This window comes from Taudactylus pleione, unplaced genomic scaffold, assembly GCF_031769625.1.
Source record: "Taudactylus pleione unplaced genomic scaffold, aTauple2 ptg000627l, whole genome shotgun sequence".
In the NCBI taxonomy this organism is placed as follows: Eukaryota; Metazoa; Chordata; class Amphibia; order Anura; family Myobatrachidae; genus Taudactylus; species Taudactylus pleione.
This window is the reverse complement of record NW_028285029.1, coordinates 4665101-4692049: the sequence shown is the minus strand read 5'-3', so window position 1 is coordinate 4692049 and position 26949 is coordinate 4665101. Positions and strand designations below refer to the sequence as shown.

At 40.3% G+C, this 26949-nt stretch overlaps 1 protein-coding gene across 1 annotated transcript in view; it reads left to right on the top strand.

The window, feature by feature from the left end:
* LOC148479275 (vomeronasal type-2 receptor 26-like) overlaps positions 1-26949 on the top strand; it is a 115017-nt gene that overhangs the window by 12316 nt on the left and 75752 nt on the right. Inside the window, exon 2 of the mRNA XM_088454691.1 lies at positions 1473-1764. Coding sequence (XP_088310817.1) covers positions 1473-1764 — 292 coding nt within the window. The remainder of the gene's footprint in view (positions 1-1472; positions 1765-26949) is intronic.

The window sequence follows — 26949 nt, the reverse complement described above, 5'->3', positions numbered from 1 at the left end:
AGCAGTGTATGTGGCTGGGCATGAGCAGCATGCCGTCCCGTGGCCAGCTTGTTTCGTCCTGTAGCCAGAATGAGCATCTGGACAGAAGCTCATTCTGACATGGGCGGCTCAACTGGCCACTGCGCTGCCCGATTGGAGCTGAGCTCCGATCGCGGAAGCAGCAGGGTAGCTTCCTGCTGAATTTTGTTCATTTCCTGCTAAGCCCTGGTCGCTTCTTGCTGAGCTGCCGAAGCTTGGAACAAGGCTTTAACAATGTCCTCCTTTTTGTTCTGGGGTTTAGGTTGGAAGCAGAATCTGGCTTCCCTAATCATATGCAGATGCCACCTCTATGGACTTCAAAAGGACACAACTTTATATCCACACTGTTGAATTGGTGTCTGTCCCTTTAAATTTTACTCAAAAAATGTTGCAATTTCAGTGTGTGATTGTCCACATTCTCCACCAAATGTGACACAATCAGGATAGGGGTCCTTCTCCTGGGGTAGATGGACTCCTTATTTACACACACACAGCAGCCGTAGAAACAAGATACAAGTCAGGGGTTCTCATACAAACTGGTCAGCACCAGTCTTTATTGTGCCAAATGAATATAAACATAAACATAAGTCCTAGCCTAGCTGGGCACTAGCTACATATCAGATTCCCTATCTATATCAATGGTAGGGCCTATTGCCCTCACCATCGACAAATCACGAGCACAGTACTTACAAGGATTATCACCAAGTGTCTCTGAACAGGCTAGTCTGCCTGCTCTCCCAGGTGTGAGACCTGGGAGAGCAGGCAGATGAAAATCTGGTAACGTTGGAAAGCAAATGAAAATCAGCAATTTGCTCCCAAATACTCCCAAATACCAGAAATGGACAAAAACTGTTGTTTGAACACATTGTTTAGATCAAACATTTAACAAACTTGTCTGATGACCATTTTCATCTATTTTCTGGCATTTTGGAGAAAATTGCTGAACATCATTTACTCCCATATGTTACCAGATTTTCATTCCAACCAATCAACTAGTTGGATGGTTCGACAGAAAATCTTTATGTGTATATGCTGCATAACACTGTGCATAGATTGGTATTATTAGTATATTATAGTGTATTGCATTCTATTGCAGAACTCTAAGACAGACACAACCATACAGCACTTTACGCAAGTCAGTGCTCACATCTGACATATGGTTGCTAAGATGAAGTTAGGGGATTCCATGTGGTATATATCAATGAAATCCAGCCAATATACTCAGACTGGCAAAAAGTATTCTATTAAATATCATATGCATGTGCTGATCCGGACAGATATATTTCTGACCTCATGTGATATTACACAGGAGTGTATAGTTATAATTTATATTTTTAATCATTTAAATGTGAAAATTAATTTGGGAGAAATGCGTTACCTTTTTTACTGGAGGAAATAATACTGAACCTTGAAAAATGTTACACTTTACAAAAAAGGTTTTTTTTATTAAACAGTGTACATCGTAGAGAATACAGACATATTAGAGCTTTTATCTTTGCAATTAATCAGATTAACCAGAACCCAGACATCCTGCCCAATATTACTCTGGGTTATCATCTGTATGATTCTTGTGCAAATGAGAATAAAGCTGTGGAAGATGTATTAAAGATATTGTCTGGACACAAAAAGATGGTGCCCAATTATATGTGTATGGAGCATGGTAAGGTAGTTGGGTTTATTGGAGACCTCAGCTCTCACACCACCCTTACAATGGCATGGCTGCTGAATTTATATGGCTATACACAGGTAAGTACTATCAGATCTATTTAAATTATTTATATTACTAAAGACTTTAATGTTTTTGTAATTGTTGCTGCTTCAAGGAACATTTTTGGACCAGACTGATAAATTAATGTAACAACATGAATGAAATGATAACAATATACAATATTATGTAAACACTCTCAGGAGCACTCTAGTACCTCACTGCCTCAGATTGTGCACACCAAGTGCCACCACAATTAAACATACCTGTAGTAAATTATTAAAAAATAATGGTGCAATCATAAAGCCTCAGTACTTCAGGGATAGATGTCATTCAGAATGTATGTGTCTAGAAAAGAAACATAAGACTATTTAAATGTACGTATAGTCTTAGGAGTTTCAACATGCTCAGCAACACATGGACATGGGAGTGTATTGTCTGCTGAAACCCATATTTACCAAAAATTGTGTTTTCCTGAATCCCAAACATAACATGCACTCAGGTTTTTCAGCTGGATCTATTTCAGGGAATACAGGGGACAAAAAGTGGGGGGTCCCCCGTACTTCAGTGAACAAGTACTGTGCTCCTGAACCGTTCCTCGTTGAGGAAATGCAACTTAAAAAATGCATAGGCTTCCCCCATATTGCCATCAAACAGCACAGGGCTCTTACTAGCAAGGTTGTAATGCCAAAGCCATGGGACATGCTTCACGGGGACCCCCACATAACGCATTCATCCCCCACACAAGTCCCCACAGTCTGGGGAACCCTGCAGAGTAGGCAATACCCTCAATAAAGGGTACACTATACAGGGGATAATGCCTGGGATATTCCCCCATCTCTGGCAGGTGGAAGTGAGATTGACAGTCTTATAAAAGAGGTAACAACTAATATTGTCTTTAACATGGGGACTATAGGTCCTTGCGAGCCTCTTCCACATGCTGGTACTTATAGAACTACATATACCAGCATGTGGGGCACTATGGACTCAATGTAACCTCTTTTCCCACTGTATAAATAATATTAAAACTAATGACATCACACAAATAATGTAGATTGTATTATTTGATCATACATACACTCACATCCGCACTTACACTAAATACTTACCTTGTCCCTTGCACTGGTCTGTGCCCTTGTCCAGTAGCATCCCTGATTGCTGTAAAAAAACATACTCACAAACCCCTATGTTCAGGTCTTCTTCAGTCCATGTAGGCTTCAAAGGTGTGAACCAGGGGGTTATTCAAGATCTAGAGCTGTCCCCAAATTCTAATATTGGGTCCTAAATTTATAAAAATCCAAAAATATTATATTTTTAGAGCTTGACTGCAGGAGCATTTTCAAATGGCTTTTTCTTTCGCACCCTAGCAGTGAAAGGGAATGAGGAGACAGCTTATTTTCATATCAGCTATCTCTGCAACAGAGCAAAGTTGAATTACTCTAGTGAATATGTATCCACTGCTGCTACTTGCCCACAAGTTTAATACTTAATTATTGGGGGCAGCCCATCCCCAGAAAATTAAAATGATGCATGGACCCCAGAGTGAACACTGATAAAATGGATGAGAACCAAGTGTCAGGAACTGTCCTTACCCTTAGGGTTATGATGCTCTGTCTAGGTAGTGTACCTTGCCTGGGGGCTCTCAGAGTGCACTGTTGATTGGTTCGCAGCATGATGGAGGTCTCAGGGGCCTGGAGTTCTGGTGGTGTTCTAGAAAGCTTCCTTACATTGGGCACTGCCATAGTGGTCCCAGCCAGCCAAGTGCATTGCTGAGAGGCTCCTAGCACGGTTCTGGTCTCAAGGGCCTCAGAGCTCCAGCTTCATTTCCACCAGCTCCAGAAACTGGGTGCTGCCATATTGGTTCTGCGGAGCTAACTGCTAATCTCCTGTAACAGCCAGACTTGTGCTGAATTGACTGCATCAGCCAATTCCTGTGAGACACAGGGTATAAGTTAATTTCCCAGACAGCTTTCAGTCAATGATAGATGTGCTAAGCTGTAGTTCCCTGGCTAGTTGTCTTATACTCATTGATGATTCCCGCTCTGGCTCCAGTCTGTGCTCCAAGTCCTGTCCCACTCAAACTCCAGTCTATGCTCCAAGTCCGGACCCACTCTGGCTCCAGTGTGTGCTCCAAGTCTGGTTCCACTCTGGCTCCAGTCTGTGATCCAAGTCCCATTCCAATCTGGTCCTTGTCTGTGCTATATTCCGATGCCATTTGGTCCCAGTTTGTGCTCTTAGTCTGATCCCAATCTGGTCATATGTTTTTTTTCAGTCTGGTCCCACTTCAGCTCCAGTGTGTGCTCCAATTCCAGTCCTTCTCTGGCTCCAGTCAGTGGCAGCACTATGGGTGACAATGGAGTCATTTGCTGCCAGGCACCAGTCCTGAAGGGGGCACCTCCACTCCTCCAATGTCCCCCATTCCATGTCCTCCTGCTGCAGTGCTATAACAGAGGTGAGTACCGATCATGAATCTGCTAGGCCAGTTGTCACTGCCTGTCAGCCCAGGCAGATTCATGTGTCTGCAGTACATGGGCCGGCTGCTATGCTTCCAAAATTTGCTGGGGAATGCAAACTGGAAACTCCCGGCTCATGTCTCCCCTCCCACAGCTTTCACTGCCTGTCCATTTCCACCACACCCCAAGGGACGTCTACTCTCCTTCCTGTTATGTCTGCCGGCGCCGCCTGTGCACCAGCAATCAAGACAGGACGCCAGCCCCTTCAGAGCAGCACTAGGTGGTGTCAGCAGCCAGTCACCAGTGGCCAGTGCAGTCTCCCTGCTGCTGAACTGGACTCTGTACAGTGCATTAACCCCTCATGCTCAGAAGTCAGTAGACAAGTCAGGACACGGGAGCTGCATAGAGGACTTCTTCTTGGTGAGTTCCTTCTCAATACTCCTACTATCCTGACCCCTGTTCCCACTACAACTCCTATCTTGCCCTCTGCTTCCCACTACTCCTCTCATCCTGCCCCCTGCTATCCACTACTCCTCCTATCTTGCCCCCTGCTTCTCACTTCTCCTCCCTTCCTGCCCCCTGCTTCCTACTACTTCTACTTTCGTGACCCCTGCTTCCCACTACTCCTTCTATCCTGTCCCCTGCTTCCCACTACTCCTTCTATTCTGTCCCATGCTTCCCACTACTCCTCCTATCCTGCCCCATGCTTATCACTACTACTCCTATCTTGACCCCTGCTTCCCAATACTCCTCCTATCCTGCCCCCTGTTTCCCACTACTACTCCCATTCTCCCCCCTGCTTCCCACTACTTCTCCTAACCTGACCCCCTGCTTCCCACTACTACTCCCATCCTGTCCCCTTTTCTTCATGTCTATTACTCCCTTCCTGCTCCCTGTTTCCTGATTCTGCTACTCCCATTCTGCCCACAGTGGCCTTGGAGTGAATGGAACTTGTGCTCCAAGAGCTAATCATGTTGGGTGTAATAGGTTAACTGATCCTACTCGCTGGCTCACCCAAACCACTACCCCCAAATACAGAACATGCCTGTAACCTGTCCTACCCCCCCTGGCCCCCCAGCTGAGAGATATACACTACTGGCCCCCCTCAATAGCCCCGAGATGTACACTGACATCCACACACCCCAGCCCAAGTTACATGCACTATCCACCCTATGACACCCCCATAGCTAGGGGCATACACTTACTACCCTACCTCCCCCAGCCACCTAGACACAACACCCCCAACCCAGGGACATACAATTTCCAAACTATTCAGGCCAATTTGCCTGTTTTTTTTCATGTGAGGGCCAATGTCTTTTTTATTTTCCTGTGTAGGCTAAAGTGCTTTTTTATTTCCTGTTGGGGTAAAAAAAAATTCCTGTTTGGCCAACGTGTTTTACTTTTTTCTTGTGGGGGCTAGTGTGTTTTTTTCCTAAGGAGGCCAATGTGTGTCATTATTTTATGTGGGTGCTAAGGTGAATTTTTTTCTTTGTGGGCCAATGTAATTATGTTTTCCTATGGGGGCCAATGTGTTTATTTATTTCTTGTACAATGTTTTTCATCTGTGAATATGGCTAAATTACACTGTGTGTGCTTCGTACAGCTCTGCAGTACAGATTCAGGCACATACAGTATATTAAAAATGTGTTTTTGGCATTCCTAGGTGGCTACAGGGTGTTGGCTAAGCAAACACAGATGTAATGTAGTATGGGTGTCTTGATGACATTGCATGTGTACAGTGTAGAGATGCAAAAATGCTCACATTAGAGGCCATTCTCAGACAGGTGATAATGCACCTTGCATAGGGCTGGTGAAAGTTTTAATGGTTGTGTCTAAAGACTACACAGCATGATTGCAGCTTCAGTAGACACAGGAAGTAGGCATCTCAATCTATGCATATTTGGATGTACTATACACCAGGGAAGGGCATCGTAGTGGCATTGGCCTAAAGTCTTAGATGCAACTTCAAGGCCAGGAAAAGTTGCAGATGCAAGATGCAAGGTAAGCTGAAACTGAATCCAACTCAAAATCATACCCAATGAGGAGGGATCCTGCACCCTCGACAGACCCCCACAACTTCTACAGTCCCAACATCCATTTGGGCTGCTCCCATAAAATCCCTGGGCTGTTTTTATACCCCAATGTTGATCAACATCAGTGGCGCTCTTCCTCAGTGACCTAGACTCTGTGCTCTGGTTGTAAACATCACATAACCACGACCCTGGGCCTCCTCGGCCAAGTGTACACACAGAGTACTGTGCGGCGGCTGTCACTGTGGGCAGTGGATGGTAGTTGGGAGAGCACTCAGTCAAGATAAAGTCTTGGTAAATTTAAAGAGCAAGATAGTATCGAAATAGTGTATTAATAAGTAGGAGCAGATACACCTCCAGTGCTACACTATATATATATATATATATATATATATATTTTAAAAAAATTCCAGATAGCACTTTTTCATTTTGGTGGTGAAAGGGGGGGGCACCAACATTTATCTTGCCTCCAGGCAGCTGTGCTCCAGATCAGTTCCCACTCCAACCCCAGTGTCTATTCTAGTATGGTCCTGATCTGGCTCCAGTGTTTACTCAGTACTAGTCCCAGACCCAGTGTTTACTCCTATTGAACCTTCTTTCCAATACTATCCTGCTGCATAAGCATATATTGCAGTACATCTATGAGGAGGAGTTACATCCATTTTTACGATAAACCTCGCAAACCACCAGTGAGATGGTATCTGTCCCTCCTAGGCATTCCAGAGTCCATAGCCATGACACCAAGAAAGATGTGCCAAAATCTCTTTAAATTTCAACATTCTGACATAAAGTGTATATATATATATACATATATATATATATATATATTTATGTTGTCATCACTTGATGAGACGGAAACACTCTCTGGACTTAATTAGCAGTTGCAGTATTAATCAGTTTTATTAGGCATACCAAATTAATTTAATTTGGTATGCCTAATAAAACTGATTAATATTGCAACTGCTAATTAAGTCTGGAGAGTGTTTCCGTCTCATCAAGTGATGACAACATAACTATATACATGGGAAGCTGAAAAGGCCGCCCTGCAAAGCACCCCAGCAATAAGCATACAACTGATTGCGAGTGCCGGACTACTATCTATCTATATATATATCTATATATATATATATATATATATTTATATATATTTTATAAGAAACAGGAGAGGGGAAGGTGGGAACTGAGATTCTGCACAGAGAAACAAAATGTAAATATTATAAATATGATTATGAAAATAAATAGATAGATAAACCAACCATAATGATATGTGCTTTGGAAGAAATCCTTAGCAGTGATAATGGTGTTGGTGATGCACCCAATAGTCAGAAACAACATATTGCCTGACACAATAGTCTCTTTGGCCTGCCTGTGCAGGAATTTTTTTCAATATATTTATTTTAAACAGGTACCCATATCTGCAAAAGCCATGTGTTTGTGTTATGCTGGGAATATATAGCCCCTAAGTAAAGTAAGTATATGATATTCCAAGTAAGTAGGCTGACTGTTTACATCTCAGGATAGTATTGTAATGGTTGACTAAGTCAGATAGTGAGTTTAAGATGGGGATATCTCACTGCCATGTTTTAAATAAAGTATCTTATTGGGATCTAAAATAGTCATTTGTTAAACATAGATATAAATATCTAGACTTGGAAGGAAGTCCACTACTGACATCAGTAGTGATGTCAGTTAGACCTCCCTACAAATGCCAGGCATTCATAAGGGAACACCTTTGTTTGTACAGCCACCCCCCCTTCCCACCCACAAAACAGGGCGAGCTGTCACTCACTATCGACAGCTGCCGCATCTTGTTGTAAGCCCGGTAGTGACTGAACTTCAGTCGCTCGGCGGGGCTCATGCATGCCGGACGCGGCACATGTGCAGTACAGAAACATCGGGCCACTTGCGAGCACCCAGCGCTTGCGAGTGGCTCTTAATCAGGCCCTCATTGTGGATAACTATATATGTCATTTTAGAGGAGACATGCTGGAAAGGTTGTATATCTGGGATAGATCTAAGGAAAGCAGCTGAACCCACTGAAAGGAATAATTGTGGATTTGTTAACAGTAACTCTATATCCTAAGAAGGTTCCAAATGATAAAATGAGTTCCATTAACACAGGAAAAGCAGAATATCATGTGCAAATAGTGCAACATGAGCCACATTGCTATCTAGGATTCCCCTAATGAGAGGAGAAGCATGTAAAGCCACAGCAGTGATTCAATAGCTATGGCAAAAATAAGGAGAAAAAGAAGACAACACTGCCTGATCCCTCTTTGGATACTGAATGGTTTCTGAGGATTTGTATATAGGGTTTTAAGAATGTCAACAAATGGATGAGGGAACTCAAATTTATGTATTGTGTCAAAAAGTTGTTGCCAAGTAACAAGGCAGAGATTCCAAGGGGTAAATTTACTAAGATTAGAGTTTGGTCGAGTATTTAAGTTTTTAAACTCACTTTGCTTCACCAAAACTCAGGTGAGTTTTTCCTTATCAAACTTGCAAATTTACTAAGAAGTGAGTTTAGCTGAAAGTGAGTTTTTCGATGGTGAAGCAATTCGAGGTTTTTCTTCCAAATAGCAAGTTTAGAGGATTGTTTAGGGATAAGTTTAAGGAGAGGTTAGGTGAGATTACTCACCCGAGATTGCAGTGTTTTCTCTCTTTCTAGCAGCCTGCACATATCAGTGAGATATGTGTAAGCTCTTTGTGTGTTAAGACCTGTAAGAAAAGGGTTACATAATAAAAAAAATGACATAAGGTCCCCCCCTAAAGCTTAACCAGCCCCAGACTTGCCAGCCTGCCCTGGTACATAAAATTACAGGGAACAAAATGAGTATGGTTCCACCATAAATTAGGTACCAGCACCAGGCTGCAGGGCCAGTCCTGGTTTTAATTATAGGGGTAAAAAATTTGCATAGGGGTACCCATAAAATTAAAACCAGCAGTGGACCTTTTCTAGTGGGGTGCTGATGCCACAGCCAGGGGTGACCTGTCACCGGGCCCCCCAGCTGCAGCATCAGCCCTGAACACTAGTCAGCCAAGGCCAGGGATCCCTGGGGATCCCCTAGTAGAACTGCTGGGACCTGCAGTTCTACTGTAAAGACAATGTTGTTAATTAAATTTTTAACACCACACTTACACTCAACCTGCCATTCACCACCCAGGGGTGGAGGGGATAGCCCCAGGCTCTCATCCAAGGGCAGGGGTGCTGTGGAGAGGGGGTCCCCTTTACTGGAGGGGTCCCCAACTCCCCAGGGATCCCTGGCCTGGGCTGACTAATGGTCAGGGCTGATGCTGCATCTGGGGGGCTCGGTGAAAGGGCCCACTTGGTTGTGGCATCAGCCCCCGCTAGAATGGGTCCAGTGCTCATTTTAGTTTTATGTGTACCCCTATGCAAACTTTTTACCCCTATAATTAAAACCAGGACTGTCCCTTCAGCTTATTGCTGGTACCTAATTTACAGTGGAACCCTACTTGTTTTGTTCCCCATAATTTTAGGTACCAGGACAGGCTGGCAAGTCTGGTGCTGGTTAATCTTTTTTTTGGGAGGGGGCTCACATCATTTTCTTAATAATTAACCCTACTTAAACAAGTTTAAAAAAACATACACAATACACAATGATTTGTGTATGTTTCACCCAAACTCGCAGCTCAGGAGTTGAGTGTTTAAAACTTCTATTTCATAGTGAGTTTACCACAATCTCACATGAGATTGGAAACTCGAATCTTAGTAAATTTGCAAGTTGCATCTTTTCATCTAAAGTACTTCCTATTTTGGCCAATGGTGAGTTTTATCGAGTTTGCAAACTCACATGAGTTTTAACAGCGAAAAAAGAGAACTCACTTCAAACTCACTTGAGTTTGTCTTTAGTAAATTTGTGAGATGAAAAAAATGACAAAACTCACATGAGTTTGCAAACTCACACAAACTCGACCCTTAGTAAATTAACCTATACTTGCCTACTTTTGAAAAACAGTTTCAGGGAGATTTCAGGTGGCAGTAGAATGCACTGAGGGTGTGTGGTCCACTCTGCCCAAAGGGCATGTCTAACTCAACCTATGGGCATATATATTCCTAATAGTTGAGACCTACATGACTGTAGGACACAAAATACATGACTGAGGACAAGACTATAGCACTTTACAGACATTACTTTGCTATAGCACAGCACAGACTTGACTATATGACATGGACAGTCACAGTACATTTTTCTTTAATTTTCCACTATGCTGTGGAACACACCCACTTACAACTGAACACACCCTCATCAATCCAGCTAGCAGTTGTCCCCCAACTACCCACCCATATACTGACAGCCAAGGCAGCCAATGAGAGCAGAGCCAGCTGTCACATAATGCACCCTGCTTTCATAGATCCCGCAGACTGTGGAGTAAGCATCACCCACCTGCTGGAAGTGCCACCATTCCAACCGAGCGACATCACCCACCTGCTGGAAGTGCAGCCATTCCAACTGAGTGGCATCACCCACCTGCTGGAAGTGCAGCCATCTTAACCAAGTGGAGAGTCATCTGCTGTGGGTGGAGGAAGAGAGGGGTTTGAAATGGTGCTGCATACCTTGCTGGGAGTCCCCGTCTGCCTTCCCCCATTGTCTGGCTGCCGCTGCTGTGTAACTGGGGGAGAAGGCACCTGAGCAAACTGCTGGGGAGGAGCCATCCGGGCTGCATCTGCCTGTAAGGTCAGATTTACAGATGCAGCCTTGGGGGTTGATGGGAGATATAGTCCCCTGGCCACTTTCTGTCATCCAGACACTGTCCCCTTCACCTTGCACAAGTGCAGTCTGGTTTCCCAACAGGGCAATTGGGGAATCCAGGAGTTTTATTCAATTTTCCAGGGTAGCGGGAGACTCTATATTAAACCGGGAGTCTCCCACTGGAATCGGGAGGGTAGGCATCTATGGTGTAAGCTATTTTTAAGAAGAAGTTGACAGCATAGAGAAAATCAAACCCCACCCAAGTCTGAGGTCATGTTTACCAATAACTTTTCATAGTCCTGTATCTGCCTCAGCAAAAACATTTTTGACTGTAATGCATCTATCATGGAACATACATCAATGGCCTACTGTGATATATCCAGATTCCAGTCACAGGCATTAACTGCACTCTGAAAGGGCACTCACTGACAGCCATCCATTTATTGGCTGTCAGTGAGTGCCATTTCAATGTGCAGTTAATGCCTGTGACACTCAGTCTCAGCACCCACACTCAACACCCAGCCCATATCAGTGTATATATATATGACGCAGATCAGATGATCATGACAGAGGTCTCATTGGCCATTTATGATTTTATTGTAGACCACACACCTGTCTCTAGTCTGCACACACAGTGCAGTGCTTCTGGCTCCGCTCCACCCGTTGCCACCGCCATGCCAAGCCCCAAGCACACTCCGTGTGCTCATACTTTCCTGACTAGCCTGACTTTAAGTATCATGGCATCATGCATCATGACATCATGACTTCCCCTCTGCAGACTCCACCCCCGACTGTCTGGATTGCACATGCACAGTCCAAAGGGGGTTAAAGAAATTGGGGGTTTAGGTAGTGTTTGTGGGGGCGTGGGAGGGTTAATTAAAAAATGGGAGGCTCCCGCTAAAATTGGGAGGGTAAGCAACCCTGAATTAACCCCCATGACTTTCAAATTTAAACTGAAGTGTGTAAGTGCTCAATAACAGACAGAACTCTGCATACATTGACAACTTAGTATCTGCCATATAAACCCCTGCTGATTGATGTATATTATGGGTGGCAAGATACATTTTTGTCCCTCTACAAAAAATTTTGGTTAGTAATTTATAATCAAGATTAGGCAAAGATATATGTCTGTATGAATTCTGGGAGAGATGGGTCTCAACCTGTATCACAGCAAAATTAAGCTAAAGTGGAATTGTCATATTTGATAATATGAAATTAAAAAAGACACTAGAGTATCTCCATATCTGGGTGATATGATTTTACAAAAATCACTAGTCAGACTGTTGAGACCAAGGGTTTTAGAAGGCTTTATTAGCTGGATATTGTTGGTAACTTCATCTACAGTGATCAGAGCAGTGTGAGCATGTGCTAAGTCTGCCAGGACTTGTAGTTAGCATAAGTTTTTCCACATATGGTATCAAAAGTGGATAAGATTCACACACCAGGGGATCAAAAGACAAAGAGTTCAAAGGTGCAGCCATAGAAGATAGAGAAGAGTGAGCTATGGGGGTCACTTCTATATTGGAATATACTGTAGGGAATCATAGAAGGTCTTCATGATATCTGTTACCTGGCTACTGAGAGAACCATTAGGAGTTCTAAGCAGATGCATTACTATCAGTGATTAAGGGACATGTAATAAATTTTTTAGCAGTATCCTTATTTTTTGCCAAATTTATGAAATTAATAATTGAGAAAGAAAAATGTTAAATAATTATTAACAATTTCGGGATAAACCCCTAATTGTCTCAAATTCCCTAATACATATTTATTTTGGGGTAGGGGTTGCTGTCACAGACTAAATATGACACACTAGAAAAAGAAAATGTTATTTAGTGCACCCTTAGCAAACCATTTCCTGTCCTCCATTTTCTAGTGAGAAAACGAAGAAATTGATTCATGACTATAAATAGGTTTGAAGGAGTTACTAAAAGTATATTTTAGCAGTTTGGTATAAGAGTTTGGAGGAGGGAATTAAATGAGATTTACAATGTGTTGATATACAGTAAGATGACACATGAAATAGCCCCATGGAGAATGGATTTAGCAGAGGGGGGGTTTGTCTCTGCATGGGAAATTTGATTAAGTTTGTATCCTTCCCAGGCTGTTTCAAGCCAATTATAGAATAGGAGAGAGTGAGATTGAGGCAGAAACTTCCAGATATAATATGTACCTTTATCTGGACCTTAATAATGGCGCGTACAAGAACATGATCTGAGGGGGATTGGTTATACTGTATGTGGTTTTCAGAAACTTTTGGAAAAAGGGAGTGAGATAAGATAATGTTGTCAATTCCCAAGAGGGTGTTATAGATGATTCACAATACAGTACATCTATCCCCCGTGTGTCTTTTTGTGCAACTTTTACCTTAAAATGCATCTGATTTTGCCAACTGGTGCCAATAGGTTGCACAAGCAGCTTCTGCTGAATAAAATGATATGCAGCACGCCTATATTCTGTGAGTGACTGTGGTTATATCAGCATGGGAAATGCTATGTTAAAGTGTCAGAGGCTATGACATTATAATGTAGAATTTTGCATGCAGATACAACTGCAGTCACACACAGAATATAGGCAAGCGGCATATCATTTTCATCAGCAGAAGCTGCTTGTGTGTCTCTTTTGCAATGAATAAGGTGTATTTTAAGGGATTGATTTCCACAAAAAAAGCTTGGTGCTAATTGTAAGAATAATACCAAATCAATATGCATTTTGGTACATTAGAATTTTATGCCTCTTGGCAGGGGAGTTTATCCCACAGTCCATGTTCCAAGTTTAGGAGCAGCGATGCAATAGCGGGAATATAATGTATTACCTGTATAACAAAGAGTGTTGCAAAGGAGAGGGGAAGGGTGATGGGAGAGGAAACATCAAAAAGAGAGAGACACCAACCTACAAGGGGAGGGAGGAGGTATACAAACAGATTACACTAATAGTAGGTGCAAATAAAATGGAAAAGAATGAAATCAGGTCAATATAGATTATGCATGTAACTACTAATAATGACATGTCTGCCAGGACAGAGATCTAAACTGTGTCCCTGCTAGTAGATAGAGAACCCTTTTTCGTCACACTGTATTTGACAGGTACCATGCCCACAGCCCCTCCCATATTCCCTCCCCATGTCACTCCCACTTTTCCTCCCCTTTTGATATCATTTTGTATGAATTTTATATGGCTCAATATTAAATCCATATGCAATTATATATATTTTTTATAGGGTTTTGATATAAAAATCATGTGTATATAATTGCAGTAGGGCTTGATATAAAATGGGTGCAATGTTTAATCAGACAGTATTGTTGTTAACCCTTCGTGATAGCTAATAAAGTAAATACATCTTTATCTTGCAAGCCGCTATGCCTACGAACAAAAGAAACGGCGCGTCATGCTGCGCCACTAATCTAAAAAAGTGGATAAAAAAGGTGTATTACACGGTATTGAACCCCGGCAGTTACAGTGGCATTGATAAATATTATAAAGCCAATAAAAATGCGTTTAAAAGAAAGGAAATAGCTGCAAAAACAAGATGCGTATACGTTGCATAAACCGGCTAGGAAAATCTATAAAAGGAACATGATCTGCGTAATGCATTGTTTGTTTTTAAGATGATGTACGGGGAATACTTTAAAACTAATAAAATACAGCCTCGATTAGCCGTCGGTGAGTACATACGCATCTCCAAATATAAGGATATATTTCAGAAAGGCTATGAACAGAATTATTGAAAGTAAATATTCGTCAAACAGGCTGTGAACACTGAAGGACTTAGACCACATTATACGTTGGCGGATTTGTACAGCGAAGTTATAACAGGCAATTTTTACCCGAAGCACTTCAATGCTTTCCCAAAAACTATAATAGAACATACAAAGTGGAAAAGATTTTAAAAAATAAGACGGTCGGAGGTCGGAAATATGCGTTGGTCAAGTGGCGCGGTTATCCCGCAAAATTAACAGCTGGGTCGAAGTGTCTGAGATAAAAGATATATAGAGCGCATCATGCTCTAAACAAGGTGAGAGATGGATGACAAGTCATTCTACATAACATTGCCCAGTAATGCGTCAGCGGACACATTCCCACAAAATCAGATTTCTAACTATACAACAAAATTTGCAAACTTAAGCAGTGAATGGGATATAGCTCTTACAGAAATACAATACCCACACACATGGAATACAATCGATATACGTGTGTTGAAAATAACAAGGTTTAAACCCAATTTTTATGAAACAATCGAGGCACTAGTCGATGCATTCAACTCTTAAATTGATCGTCATAATCTGGATGGAGGGTAAAACTATGGTATGACCCCCTGGAACGCGCCGTATCCTTTGACATTAAGCTGATGTACCAGATCACAGCCAGTGTTAAGCTGGAAAGAGTACTGGGTTTACAACCTAAAATTAGGTTTTTAAAGCCATGCGCCAACATCAACAGGGGACAATACATGTTGTACGTGTACACAGACATTATCGAACACCAGAGGGTTGGTGATAGTTATGTACCGTTGCAACGGACTGTTGAAATTAAGGGGCAAAACAACAAAATGGTCACAATTCGATATGAGAAGCTAGATTATGTACCTTTGTGCAAAGCGCATTTTGACATGATTACCGTTGAGATAAAGAATGACCAGAATGAGAACATAGCATTCAAGTTTCGGAAAGCGATCATAAAACTACACTTTAGATGTCGCAAAAATGATATTTATTAACCGGGCAGAATGGTCGCTGTTAAAAATTATGGCGATCCGACGCTGTACGCACAATATTATAAAGTGCAAGCCGGAAACGGATTACCCTGGTTTTCACGGCAGCGCTTACATGTATGACTGCAGTTTAGGCGGTATTTTTCGAAGTCTTTTCAGAAAAGCAGTACCTATTTTCCAGAGAGGTCTAGAGTTAGCTAAACCACGGCACGCAATATTGTGAAAGATGTTATTGGACACACCTCAACAGCGGTGGTGAATAAAATGCACGAGGCAAACCAATCCAAATTAGATGGTTCAGAAATAATATATACAAGAAAAGGTGTGTTTGAAAGAAATCGGAAGCGCACAATAGTGTTTCTGCCTTGGGGCATCCCCTTTTTAAATAAAATCCAGAGATGCTGCAGCTTAAAGAAGAAGAGAGAACCAAAGCACGGAGCTGGTGATATTTTTTGAACATGTCTTTCATACACTCCGAGTCCGTCAAATGCGCAAAATCAGAGCTGGATATTTTTGACATGCCCCCGACACAAACTAGCATAGAGAAAAGTCTATACGTCGAAGTTCAGCCTTTAGCGGTGTTATCCATCACAGCACCGCTTGAGTTTTATACAGCGGCCAGCGGTGAACACTACTTTTATCTGAACAACACTCTGCTGTATGTGACGTGCAAGATCGTATGAACCGATAACACAGCGATAGCCCAAGGGGCTCGGATTGCCCTTATTAACTACCCCATAGTGACTTTATTCAGCCAGGTGGATGTCCATTTGGGCGACAGGCTCATATCAAAATCCAACAATCTTTATGCCTACTACACATACATTAAGACTATATTGAATTATAGCTCCGACGCTTTGTCAACATAGCACACCACAGGATTATTTTACAAAGATATGGCAGGAGAACATAACAACAGGGTGCTGGATGGACCTAACACTGGTTTCAGAAAATGAGCAGGATTGACAGCGCAGAGTCGCAAGGTTGAATTGATAGGACCGCTTCACTGCGACCTTTTCCAGCAGCATAAACTAATTTTAAATGCCATTGAGCTGAAGATTAAACTCACCAGAAACAAAGACTCATTCTGCTTAATGGCTGTTGAAGCGGATGCCTTTAAACTACAGATCGTCGCAGTGTCCCTATTTGTGAAAAGAGTGCAGGTCTCACTGTCTGTGCGCACTGGTCATGTGCAGGTCCTGCTAAACAGCAATGCAAAATATGCAATTTACCGCGTCGGAATGAAAATCTACAGCATACCACAGGCAGAAGAGTGTTTAATCTAGAAAATCTATTTTTAGGTCAAGTGCCAAAAATGGTCATAGTCGGGTTTGTTGACAACGAAGCATTTTCAAGAGCCCTTGATCAGAACCCCCTTTGTTTTGAAAATAAAAATGTGAACTTCGCATCCCTTTACCTGGATGGACCGCCGCACCATGCAAAACCATTTCAACCTTACTTTGAAAACTGTAATGCTGTAAGAGAGCATATGTCACTCATACAGATCACAAATAAGCAGAAATCTGACACCAGAATACTGGTCGACCGCGAAGAGTACCTCAATAGCTACACGCTTTTTGCTTTTGATCTGTCGCTGGAGCAGGAGTGCGGAGAGCACCTTTCCCTGATAAGGATGGGCAATCTACGAGCCGAATTCCGCTTCACGGAAGCGTTAGATCGTACAGTCAATGTGATCATTTACGCTCTATTTGATATCATTGAGATTAATCAAAGGTATGATGTGCTGTATGATTACCTATAAGTGAAAGAAACTATTTCAATATGTTATCGAATCTTTTAACGAATATCATTACGTGGTAAAAAGAGAAAATTAACACACTACAGATAAATTGTATTCTCTACACAGAACCAAGCACGCACTGTAATTTTAAAGGAACCTATGCATGCGATATGTTGCCTACCGATAAACTGGTGCATTACCCTTGCGCGTTTGTAATCAACATGCATAGTAGCGGTCAGCCCGGCGAACACTTGTTGGCCATTTATTTTAAAGAACCGGGGATTTGGTATTTCTTTGATTCTTGTGGACTCACGCCGGACAGCATTATTTTCCCAAAGAATATCATAAAGTTTTTACATTTTAATTCAAAAAGCATTTGTCACCAAAGCTGCCGGTTACAAGGCTTTTCAAGCACTGTATGCGGACAATATTGTATTTACTTTATATTTTTAATGTGTAAAAACTACAAATATGAGGAAATTCTGGCCCGATTTAGTAATGATACAAAACGTAATGACCATTTAGTTGCAATGTTTGTAAGGCGGTGGCCGGAAAGGCATTGTTTGAGCCGCTATACGGATAAATGTATACAGAAATGCGTAACTTGTAACCAACCCTGCGTTTGAAATATTTTATGTACAATGCTTCATAACTATAATAAATAATGGTTTTAAACATTATGTTGTTGTGTGCTTCTTCAATAAACACTGATTAGAAACAAAGAGCATTCTAAATCATAAACATATTTTATTGTAACATAAAAGTATATTTACAGATACATCGTCGTTTTTAATATCATAGCAGTTGTAATCAGAGTGATGTTTGAAGCAATTATGTATAATGATTCATTGTTATAATAAACAAACAATTTTTAAACTTTATTACTATACATGCGTTTAAAAACAATATACAATACAAACAGATTATAGACTCAATCAGTTTAAACTTTATTAGAATACATATGCTTAAAAACAATATACAATTCAATACAAATAGGTGATAGACTCAGCCACGGGGTATCCTGGAACATTTCTACAGTTCTTTTTCTATGCAGTAAGTAACCGTGTGTCGTTGTTAACCCGGGGATGCTTAAAACATTTAAGCGTCTTTTCTTATGCACTTGTAGCAACAGTGGGGTTGGTAAATATCCATCACCAATGGTATATGTTTCTGCCTTTTAACAATCTAGGTGCAGCCTATTAGATGCGTTGCCGACCACGGTGGACGGTATATTTAATTCTGCCATGGCCTGCATAGTCCTGGCCCAACCGAACAGTCGGTTGACCTGCAAAACACCCTACACACAGGGCATCTTAGCGCTACATTTCCTGTATCAACACAGGCCTGTCTGAGACAGGCCTTCCAAAATAAGAGACAATTGTGATTATTTTTGAGGTGGTACGCTGTGTGGCAAAACTTTCAGAAGAATCTAGCACCCACAAACACTTTTATGTCTAATATACCGTAGTAATGGTCATCGTGCCATAAGATAAATAGTATGTTGTCTTTGTATCGATTGTCTGTACAATAATAATGCCAATCCCCTCAACTGTAATAAAGTATCTTAATTGTTGCTTTTAAGTGATTTTCAAAACAAGCAATGTTGCTAAAGCTGATCAAGGGGCAGATTCAAAGCTTTATGAAGCTCAAGAACACGATCATGTATAATGAGGTCCATGACATTTTCATTTTTCAGAAGTTTGCAGAGACTAGCCACCATACACAAATTGTTACCGCTGTTATTGAAATCATATAACAAATGCCTGTGTTTCTCAATAATAACACTGTGTGGTATTCTCCGCAGGCGTCGGCCCATCAGGGCGCCGCCTATATGATTCTTGAAAACAGAGATCACAAATTTCAACTCTGAATCAATTAAAACCACAGAATTACTTTGCAGCGTGTGTGTTATCTGATTAAAAAAACTGACAGTGTCTAATGTATTGTGCAGCCTGCAATGTGAATAAATTGCATTGTGTAAGTTTCCTCCCTCAAACCTTAACTGCACACGGTCATTAGGGTCAACATTAACCATGCAGCTGTCGAGCATGGTCTGTATTGCGTCGTGTATTGCCCTCATAGCATCTACAAATGATGTAACCCTATCCAAATTGACAAAACAGAAATTGTGGTGGATTTCAGATGCCCTGAAATTGGGGTGGTTTCGTTTGCATTTGTCGATGGATTCTAAAAAAACAGGGTGTGTCTCCTCATTATTACCAGGACCGACAGGTATGGGTGATGCTACGGCATGGTCCGCCTGTGATGGTCGCCTGTCTACATTCTGGCCACTAAATCTAAACATGCCATCCTAGTCAAAGCTGTTTCTGTCTTACGTTTATTAAAGCCTGAATAGCTCATTTTATTTTTAAACATCTGTATTTATTTTTACAGCGTTGCACTCTATGCGCTGCATGGTGGTTCAATCCACGGCCTTTCATAATCAGTCATTTCTTTTTTTTACCGAATGCATGGGCATGTATGAATGCATCTGTTTCCCTACCTTGCCTGCCCTGTTCTGTTACACCGCCCATATAACGGTTAATAAAATCATAAAGAACGCGCTGGTTGCATTTTTCCGCTGTGCATTATTTCAGCGTGTCACATTAACAGCCCCTCTGCTATGTGTTTCATGCATGTGAGCTCTCTGAAAATTATGCCTAACAAAGTGTGATATTTTAATTTTGATAGTTTACTCACGCCTTCTGCCCTCGCTGGTGTACATGTAGTGGTTTGTTGACCAACACCCACATCTGTCATTCCTACAACCGATGGCCCTGCAACAGCTTCATCCAGTGTGTTCTGCCGCACTGGATGACGTCTACCACCGACACCAGATGTCCCTGCGACAACATCATCAAGCGCCACAGAAGGCAGCTCATTCACAGACACTGACCCTGATGCTCAGGGTGCCTGAAACACCACCTTCCTCATGCATGTCTCTCGATTCTACATCTGATGCCCAGAACACCTGGGCATCTTGAATCAGATCATCATCCGGTATCAAAATGGGTTCTATCTGTATGTCTGGGATGATAATTGTTTCAGATTGAGTGTTCTGATATTATAATAGGGCTGTCCCGTGCAGATGGCAATATTATAGCTTTATGATTTTTTGTATTCCTGATCTTTCTTTTTGAGGTGATATTGTTGACCTCTGTGGTAGTGTTAATGCTGGTGCACGACACTTGTTCATCACGCCTGTTGACCCTCTTAACCTTTGCGCAATCTGCACTGGCATTAACAGTAAGACATGGTGCTTGCTCATCATCATCATCCTGACCTGGCAACCTGTTGTATTTCTTACCACCACCATTACTACATTCTGGTACATTTTGCAATGGCATCAATCACCTTATTTTAGGGGCTGATTCATCAGTATAACTCAGTCTCATCTTTAGTCATATTTGATTAAATGGCTTTTTCACCCAATGCGTTGTGTGTGGCATACCTCTCACTTGTCTGTTTGGCTTGATTTTATTGTATAGCTGGTTCATTATCAACAGTGTAGAACCGGATAGACGGAGGAGCCGGTGTGCATTGGTTCTCTTTGTCAGCTTCGGGCACTTGCGGCATTGTTATTACATCCGCAGTTGGTAAGGATTCTGGTACCTCTACCACTTCATCATCCATTGTTGCGCAGCAATAATCCACGCGCTCCATATTAAATAGTGCATCTACATCATAAGCTAAAAAAAAACAAAACAGTTAGATGTGCAGTAGTGTTATACACTTTTCTCTGTAGAAAAATTATTGTTTTAGATGAGTATAATGAGCGTATAGTGACGTTTAATTAACTTACTTTCCATAGAATACTCTTGGGGCATTTCTGATTCCGGCGATGGCTGTGGACACGCGGGCACGCCGCGTATAAGATTTTCAACAGCTGATTGGCCACACGGTATGTTAGGACTGTCTATGGAATACAGATGCATAATTTAAAAACATATCACACGATTTACTTACAGGCAATTTGTGTGCTTGGTAAACTGGTTCATGAGTACTAACAACTGGTTTGTGATCTCGGCGACAAAGCATACCCCATGTAAGTATTCTGGAACATTTTGATATCATCCCCAAATGTGCATTCTGCGCCGTATGGGTCGGCACATCCCAGGTCTTGACCGGCTGGTCCTGCATAAGATTAATTCTGTTTTATGCATGAATAAACATTTGTAAATAAATTTAAATCATGTGGCAGCCGTTGAAGGCATATTCACAAGCTTTAACTTTTTATATAAATAAATAACTTTATGTAGGCATTGTTAAACAATATATGATCACACAGGTTAGAGGCCGATATACATGATCTTCTTCATCTTGCAAAAGGCACGTGATCATATTGTCATCAGAAATCTCAAAGACATTCTGATTTGTTGACTGTTAAAAGAATATATTATATTAAAATGCATATCATTCAAATTTTTTACCATTAACGCATATTTTTACATGATAAAACTATGTTGTACATACCTCCATTATTTTTTCTAAGGTTGGGCATTGGAATAAACATAATGCTAAAAGACATATTAAAACTATGTATTTTATTACACACTGTTAATCCACAGGTGCTAATCATCATATTTAAACAACGCTTATGAATCACAAAAATTATTGTCAATTTAATTTTAATTACGCTAAATCACACCAACCTGTAATTGTGATAACCTGTTTAAAATAATGCCATAAACATTAAATTGCTAGCATCGCTGTTAGCAAAATAAATCCTTAGCTAATTAAGTGTGCTGTATAATTATAATAATGCCATTATATATATATTATTTAATTATAGAGACAGCTAACGCACATGCTAATGGCTGCAATACCAAAAAAGGCCACTAGATGCTGCTCAAGTCATTCGTGATACAGTGCATCTTTAATAGTATGCCACGCAAGTCATTTGTAATACAGTATACCAAAAAAGGCCACTAGATGCCGCCCAAGTCATGTATAATACATTCAAACATTGAAATGCCAAAACCAGCTACTAGATGCTGCTCAAGCCAAGTGTCATACATTCCTTTACATCTCATTAACACTTATTGATTTATCTTTACACACCTATCCTTTAACACTTCACTATCACCTTTTTTCCCCTTTTCGTGTGATGCCCTGGGGATGGTCCTTGACTGGAATTTTTTGGGGTGCCTTGCTTCTCAGACGTGAACCACTTAATTTTAGTGATGCTGGTATAGAGGAGCCTTGACGATGGCCCAGCGCTTATTCACAAATTTGCAAATGTATATAAACCAATACCTCTGAATTTCTATTATCATGTAGGATTCAAGTATTTTTGATTTATCTGCAGTGTGCTGGGGGGCAATTTTCTTTTTTCTGTGTCAAGTGCAATACATTGTCTATCTGAAAATTTCAAATGGTATCCCAAAAGTTGACTGTGTAACCTACGTGGCGCATTTGATTCACAAATGATATTCCAAAGTATCACCAACATATCCATATATATATATATATATATATATAACCATATATATATATATATATATATAATTAAATATATATGGTTATATATGTAATAAAAACACAATTAAAAAGAAGGTAGTATTTGTATAAATTAAAAAAAATAAAAAATAAAATAAAATGCGCTTTAACTTCTATAAACAGCACATCCGCAATGCTCCACAATTATTTTAATTACACATGGTCAACTTGAATCACATGCATATTAACATTTGATAACACATGCATTACCAAGAGATACTGTTAGATTTATATATATATATATATATATATATATATATATATATATATAACAACTTTTAAGAACAATTTAAACATTTTATGAAACACAAAAATATGCAAATTTTCTACACAAAATATAAAAATAACATTTAAAAATATATATATACTTACATATGCCTGTATAAGCTTGCTCTATCTCAGTCTTCAAAACAGTTGTGAATATCAGCAGTCAAACAGCCCCCCTTTTAAAAGGTAGAATGTATGAAGCACCTCCTCTATGGGCATGGTCATCTTGGTCAAAGGGGTATGTTTACTAATGACAGTTCAATTTTTAAGTGATTTATTAATAAACCACATAATTTTTCACAGGGTAACGATATAATACATTTTTTTAGGTCTTAATAATGAATGGAGAATTACCTACCATTCAAGACTAAACAAGTCATAGTTTTACAAGTTTGGCGCAAATTATGGTTAAATGTTTAATCACCCGCTTGCTGATATATTAATTGATTTAAATGTACTATATTAGACATAGATATGTCTACAGTTTAAAAACACGCGTGCGATATTTTACCAATCTGAATTATTTTATTTTATATATATATTTGGATGATGCAATTGAGATTAAAGGCAGCCTAACAACGCGCCATTTCAATTTAATCATACCTGAAGCATGATTCCTGCATTCAACAGCGGTCTGATTTAAACTTATATTTATCATGTCTGGACATGTCTGATTTAGTGTTCACAGCCTGTATGATGAATATTTCCTCAGAATAATTCTGTTCATAGTCTTTCTGAAATATAGCCTTATATTTGGAGACGCGTACGTGTTTTTAATTTTTAAATGTACACTCCAAACCAGATTCCCATTTCTCACAATGCAATAACATTTTTGGGAAAGCTTCCCTTATATAGACATTCCCATGACCTTTTTTACAATCACCCATCTGACCTTAGGCAGATGATACTCCTAATCGATACAATGCTATGTGTGAGAATTTTAATTTTTTAAATGTATACTCCAAAGCAGATTCCCATTCCTCACAATGCAATAACATTTGTGGGAAAGATTCCATTCTATAGACATTCCCATTACCTTTTTGACAATCACCCATCTGACCTTAGGCAGATGCTACTCCTAATCGATACAATGCTATATGTGAGAATTTAAATGAGAGAACCAGATACCTATTTCTCACAATGCAATGCCATCTGTGAGAGTTTACAACCCCCAAGCACAGGCGAAATAGAACAAGCATTTTAACTTTATTTCAATAAACACATAAATTATATGTATTAATAGTGTTCAGATAATTACTTATCATTTTGAATCTAATCACGAATATACGCACAATGCATTTATCATTTTCTTTCTAATTTATACAATCTGGTTTCATAAAATACAGCTTTACATGGTGTGTTATAAATCACTTAGAGGTATTGCTTCTGCACCATCTAAGGGTTAACAGCAATACACTGGAGTATATAAACTCATATAAAATGTTACATGGCGTGTTATTAATCATTTAGAGGTGCTACTTCTGTACCGTCTAAGGGTTAACAGCAATACACTGGAGTATATAAACTCATATAAAATGTAATTATCAAAAGGGGAGGAAAAGTGGGTTTTATAAATGCACACAACAAACCCTGTCTATCATTGCATTATTCCAAGGACTGCAGAATCTTGCTGCTGCAACTTATGTTACCTTGCATCATAAAAAATAAAACGCTATTAATTATTCCAAGGGATGCAGCATATTGCTGATGCAACATCTAACATTATACACTGTCTTTTGTTCATAGGCATAGCAGTCTGCTAGATAAAGATGTATTTACTTTTATAATCCCTATCACGAAGGGTTAACAACAATACTGTCTGATTAAACATTGAACCCATTTTATATCAAGCCCTACCGCAATTATATACACATGATTTTGATTTTTATATCAAAACCGTATCACAAAAGATATAATTTTATATGGATTGAATATTGAGCCATATAAAATTCATATAAAACAATATCAAAAGGGGAGGTAAAGTGGGAGTGCCAGGGGGAGGGAATATGGGAGGGGCTGTGGGCATGGTACCTGTGAAATTAAGTTTGACAAAAAATGGTTCTCTATCTACTCCTGCTAATCAAAGGACTTGGAACCCTGCACAACCACATTTTTATAGGCATTAAAAATCAGAGAACATAGTTTACAATTCCACACATTAAATGCCTGTGAAAGAGAGAAATAAGGGAGCAAATGGTTAACACAGTATGAAGTATAACTAATAAAGCTAACACTCATCAGAGCAGACAATAATATATTGTAATGGAAATGTCTTATGGTAGCAAAGACATATCCAATAAGCAGCAGTATAATGAAGTACATGGTTTCAATATATCCTTAACAATGTCCCATAGCAATCCATATTCATGGACGGGATGCAGCAGAGTCTGTGATTTCACAATCTGCAGCACCACGTTCCTGCAATGATACTCAGATGCTTTCTTCCCAAAAAGTCCTGTTTATGGTGGTAATTGAGGCAATGGAATAGGGTCACTCTCATCAGGTATCAGATGTGGGGGGATTGACCCACTCTGTGAACCCTTTCCATTACCATGTAATTACATTTTAATTCAGTACCAAAAAAAGTTGGTAATAAGTTGCACACAAAATGAGCTTAATACATAGTTGGAGGGGCCCTAGATTGCACAACCTAAGCAATGTGAGGTGCTACCTGCTAAGACTTGCAGTGCTGCGAGCATAAAGAGACAAATGCAAGTGCACACTCTAACCATGCTGAACATAATAATATAAATGCTGAATAGCATCAAATAGGTTCTTTGCATAATAATGGCCATAATTATGGGCCTGCCCACTGTGACCAGGTGACCTCTATCAGGCTGGTGCCTAACACTCCTATGCAACAAATATAGGGCACAGGACCCCCCAAGCCAACCCAGCAGAACCGTCCCATCACACTACTGTGAGATTTTTTATGCTATTTAGTAGTTATATTATTATGCTTAGCAAGGTTAGAGTGTACACTTGTATTTGTCACAAAATGATCTTAGCCTGGACCTCTAACAGATTCAGGAATTCCAGCTATCCTGATTTTTTCTATCAAGACCTGTTTTGAAGTCATCCACTTTATTCCATAGTTGATAGTTGTCCTGCTCCAGCTTATAAACAGTGCATTTCAACAGAGAAGCATCCTAAAAAACTAGCTTCTAGTTTATGTTCAGTGTCTGCCACCCACTGTGTGAGCTGCTGTAGATGTGCTGTGGTATAAGAACAACCTAATTCAGGAGAGGACTCATAGTGAATTTGATTGCTTCAACAATATCTCCAAAAGGATTGGGGACATCAGAAGCATAATACATCGGTAAAGGGAAGCATTCTTCTGCTGGGCAACTGCAGCTTTCTTGACTGCTGGAGATACTATCTTAGTCTAAGTGTCTGCCACTATGTTGGGATCCACCCAGAGTATCTCCTGGTGGTGGGACTGCAACATCAATGGTGCCTTGACAGAATGGAGTCTATCTGTATGGGATCGGGCAGATTGGCAGAGGATTGTGGCACTATTAAAAAGGCTATTATATAGCCTTTAAAATGGTTATAGCCAAGGATCAAGCCGGAGTTCAATGTAGGAGCCAGTCACTCCAAAAAAATTGAAATGGAAGTGCAACTAATAAAAATGTATTGCTATTAGCATTATAAATCCAGTAGTCACTGCTAATTGGTTGTTTCAAAAACACACTCTTTATCAAATAAACATCTTGATACATTATTTTCAATTTACAATATGCAAGATGTTATGTGTAAGATTGCAGCCTAGGATCGGCCATTACTCACCTCAGTGCTGGTTTCCCCTGACCT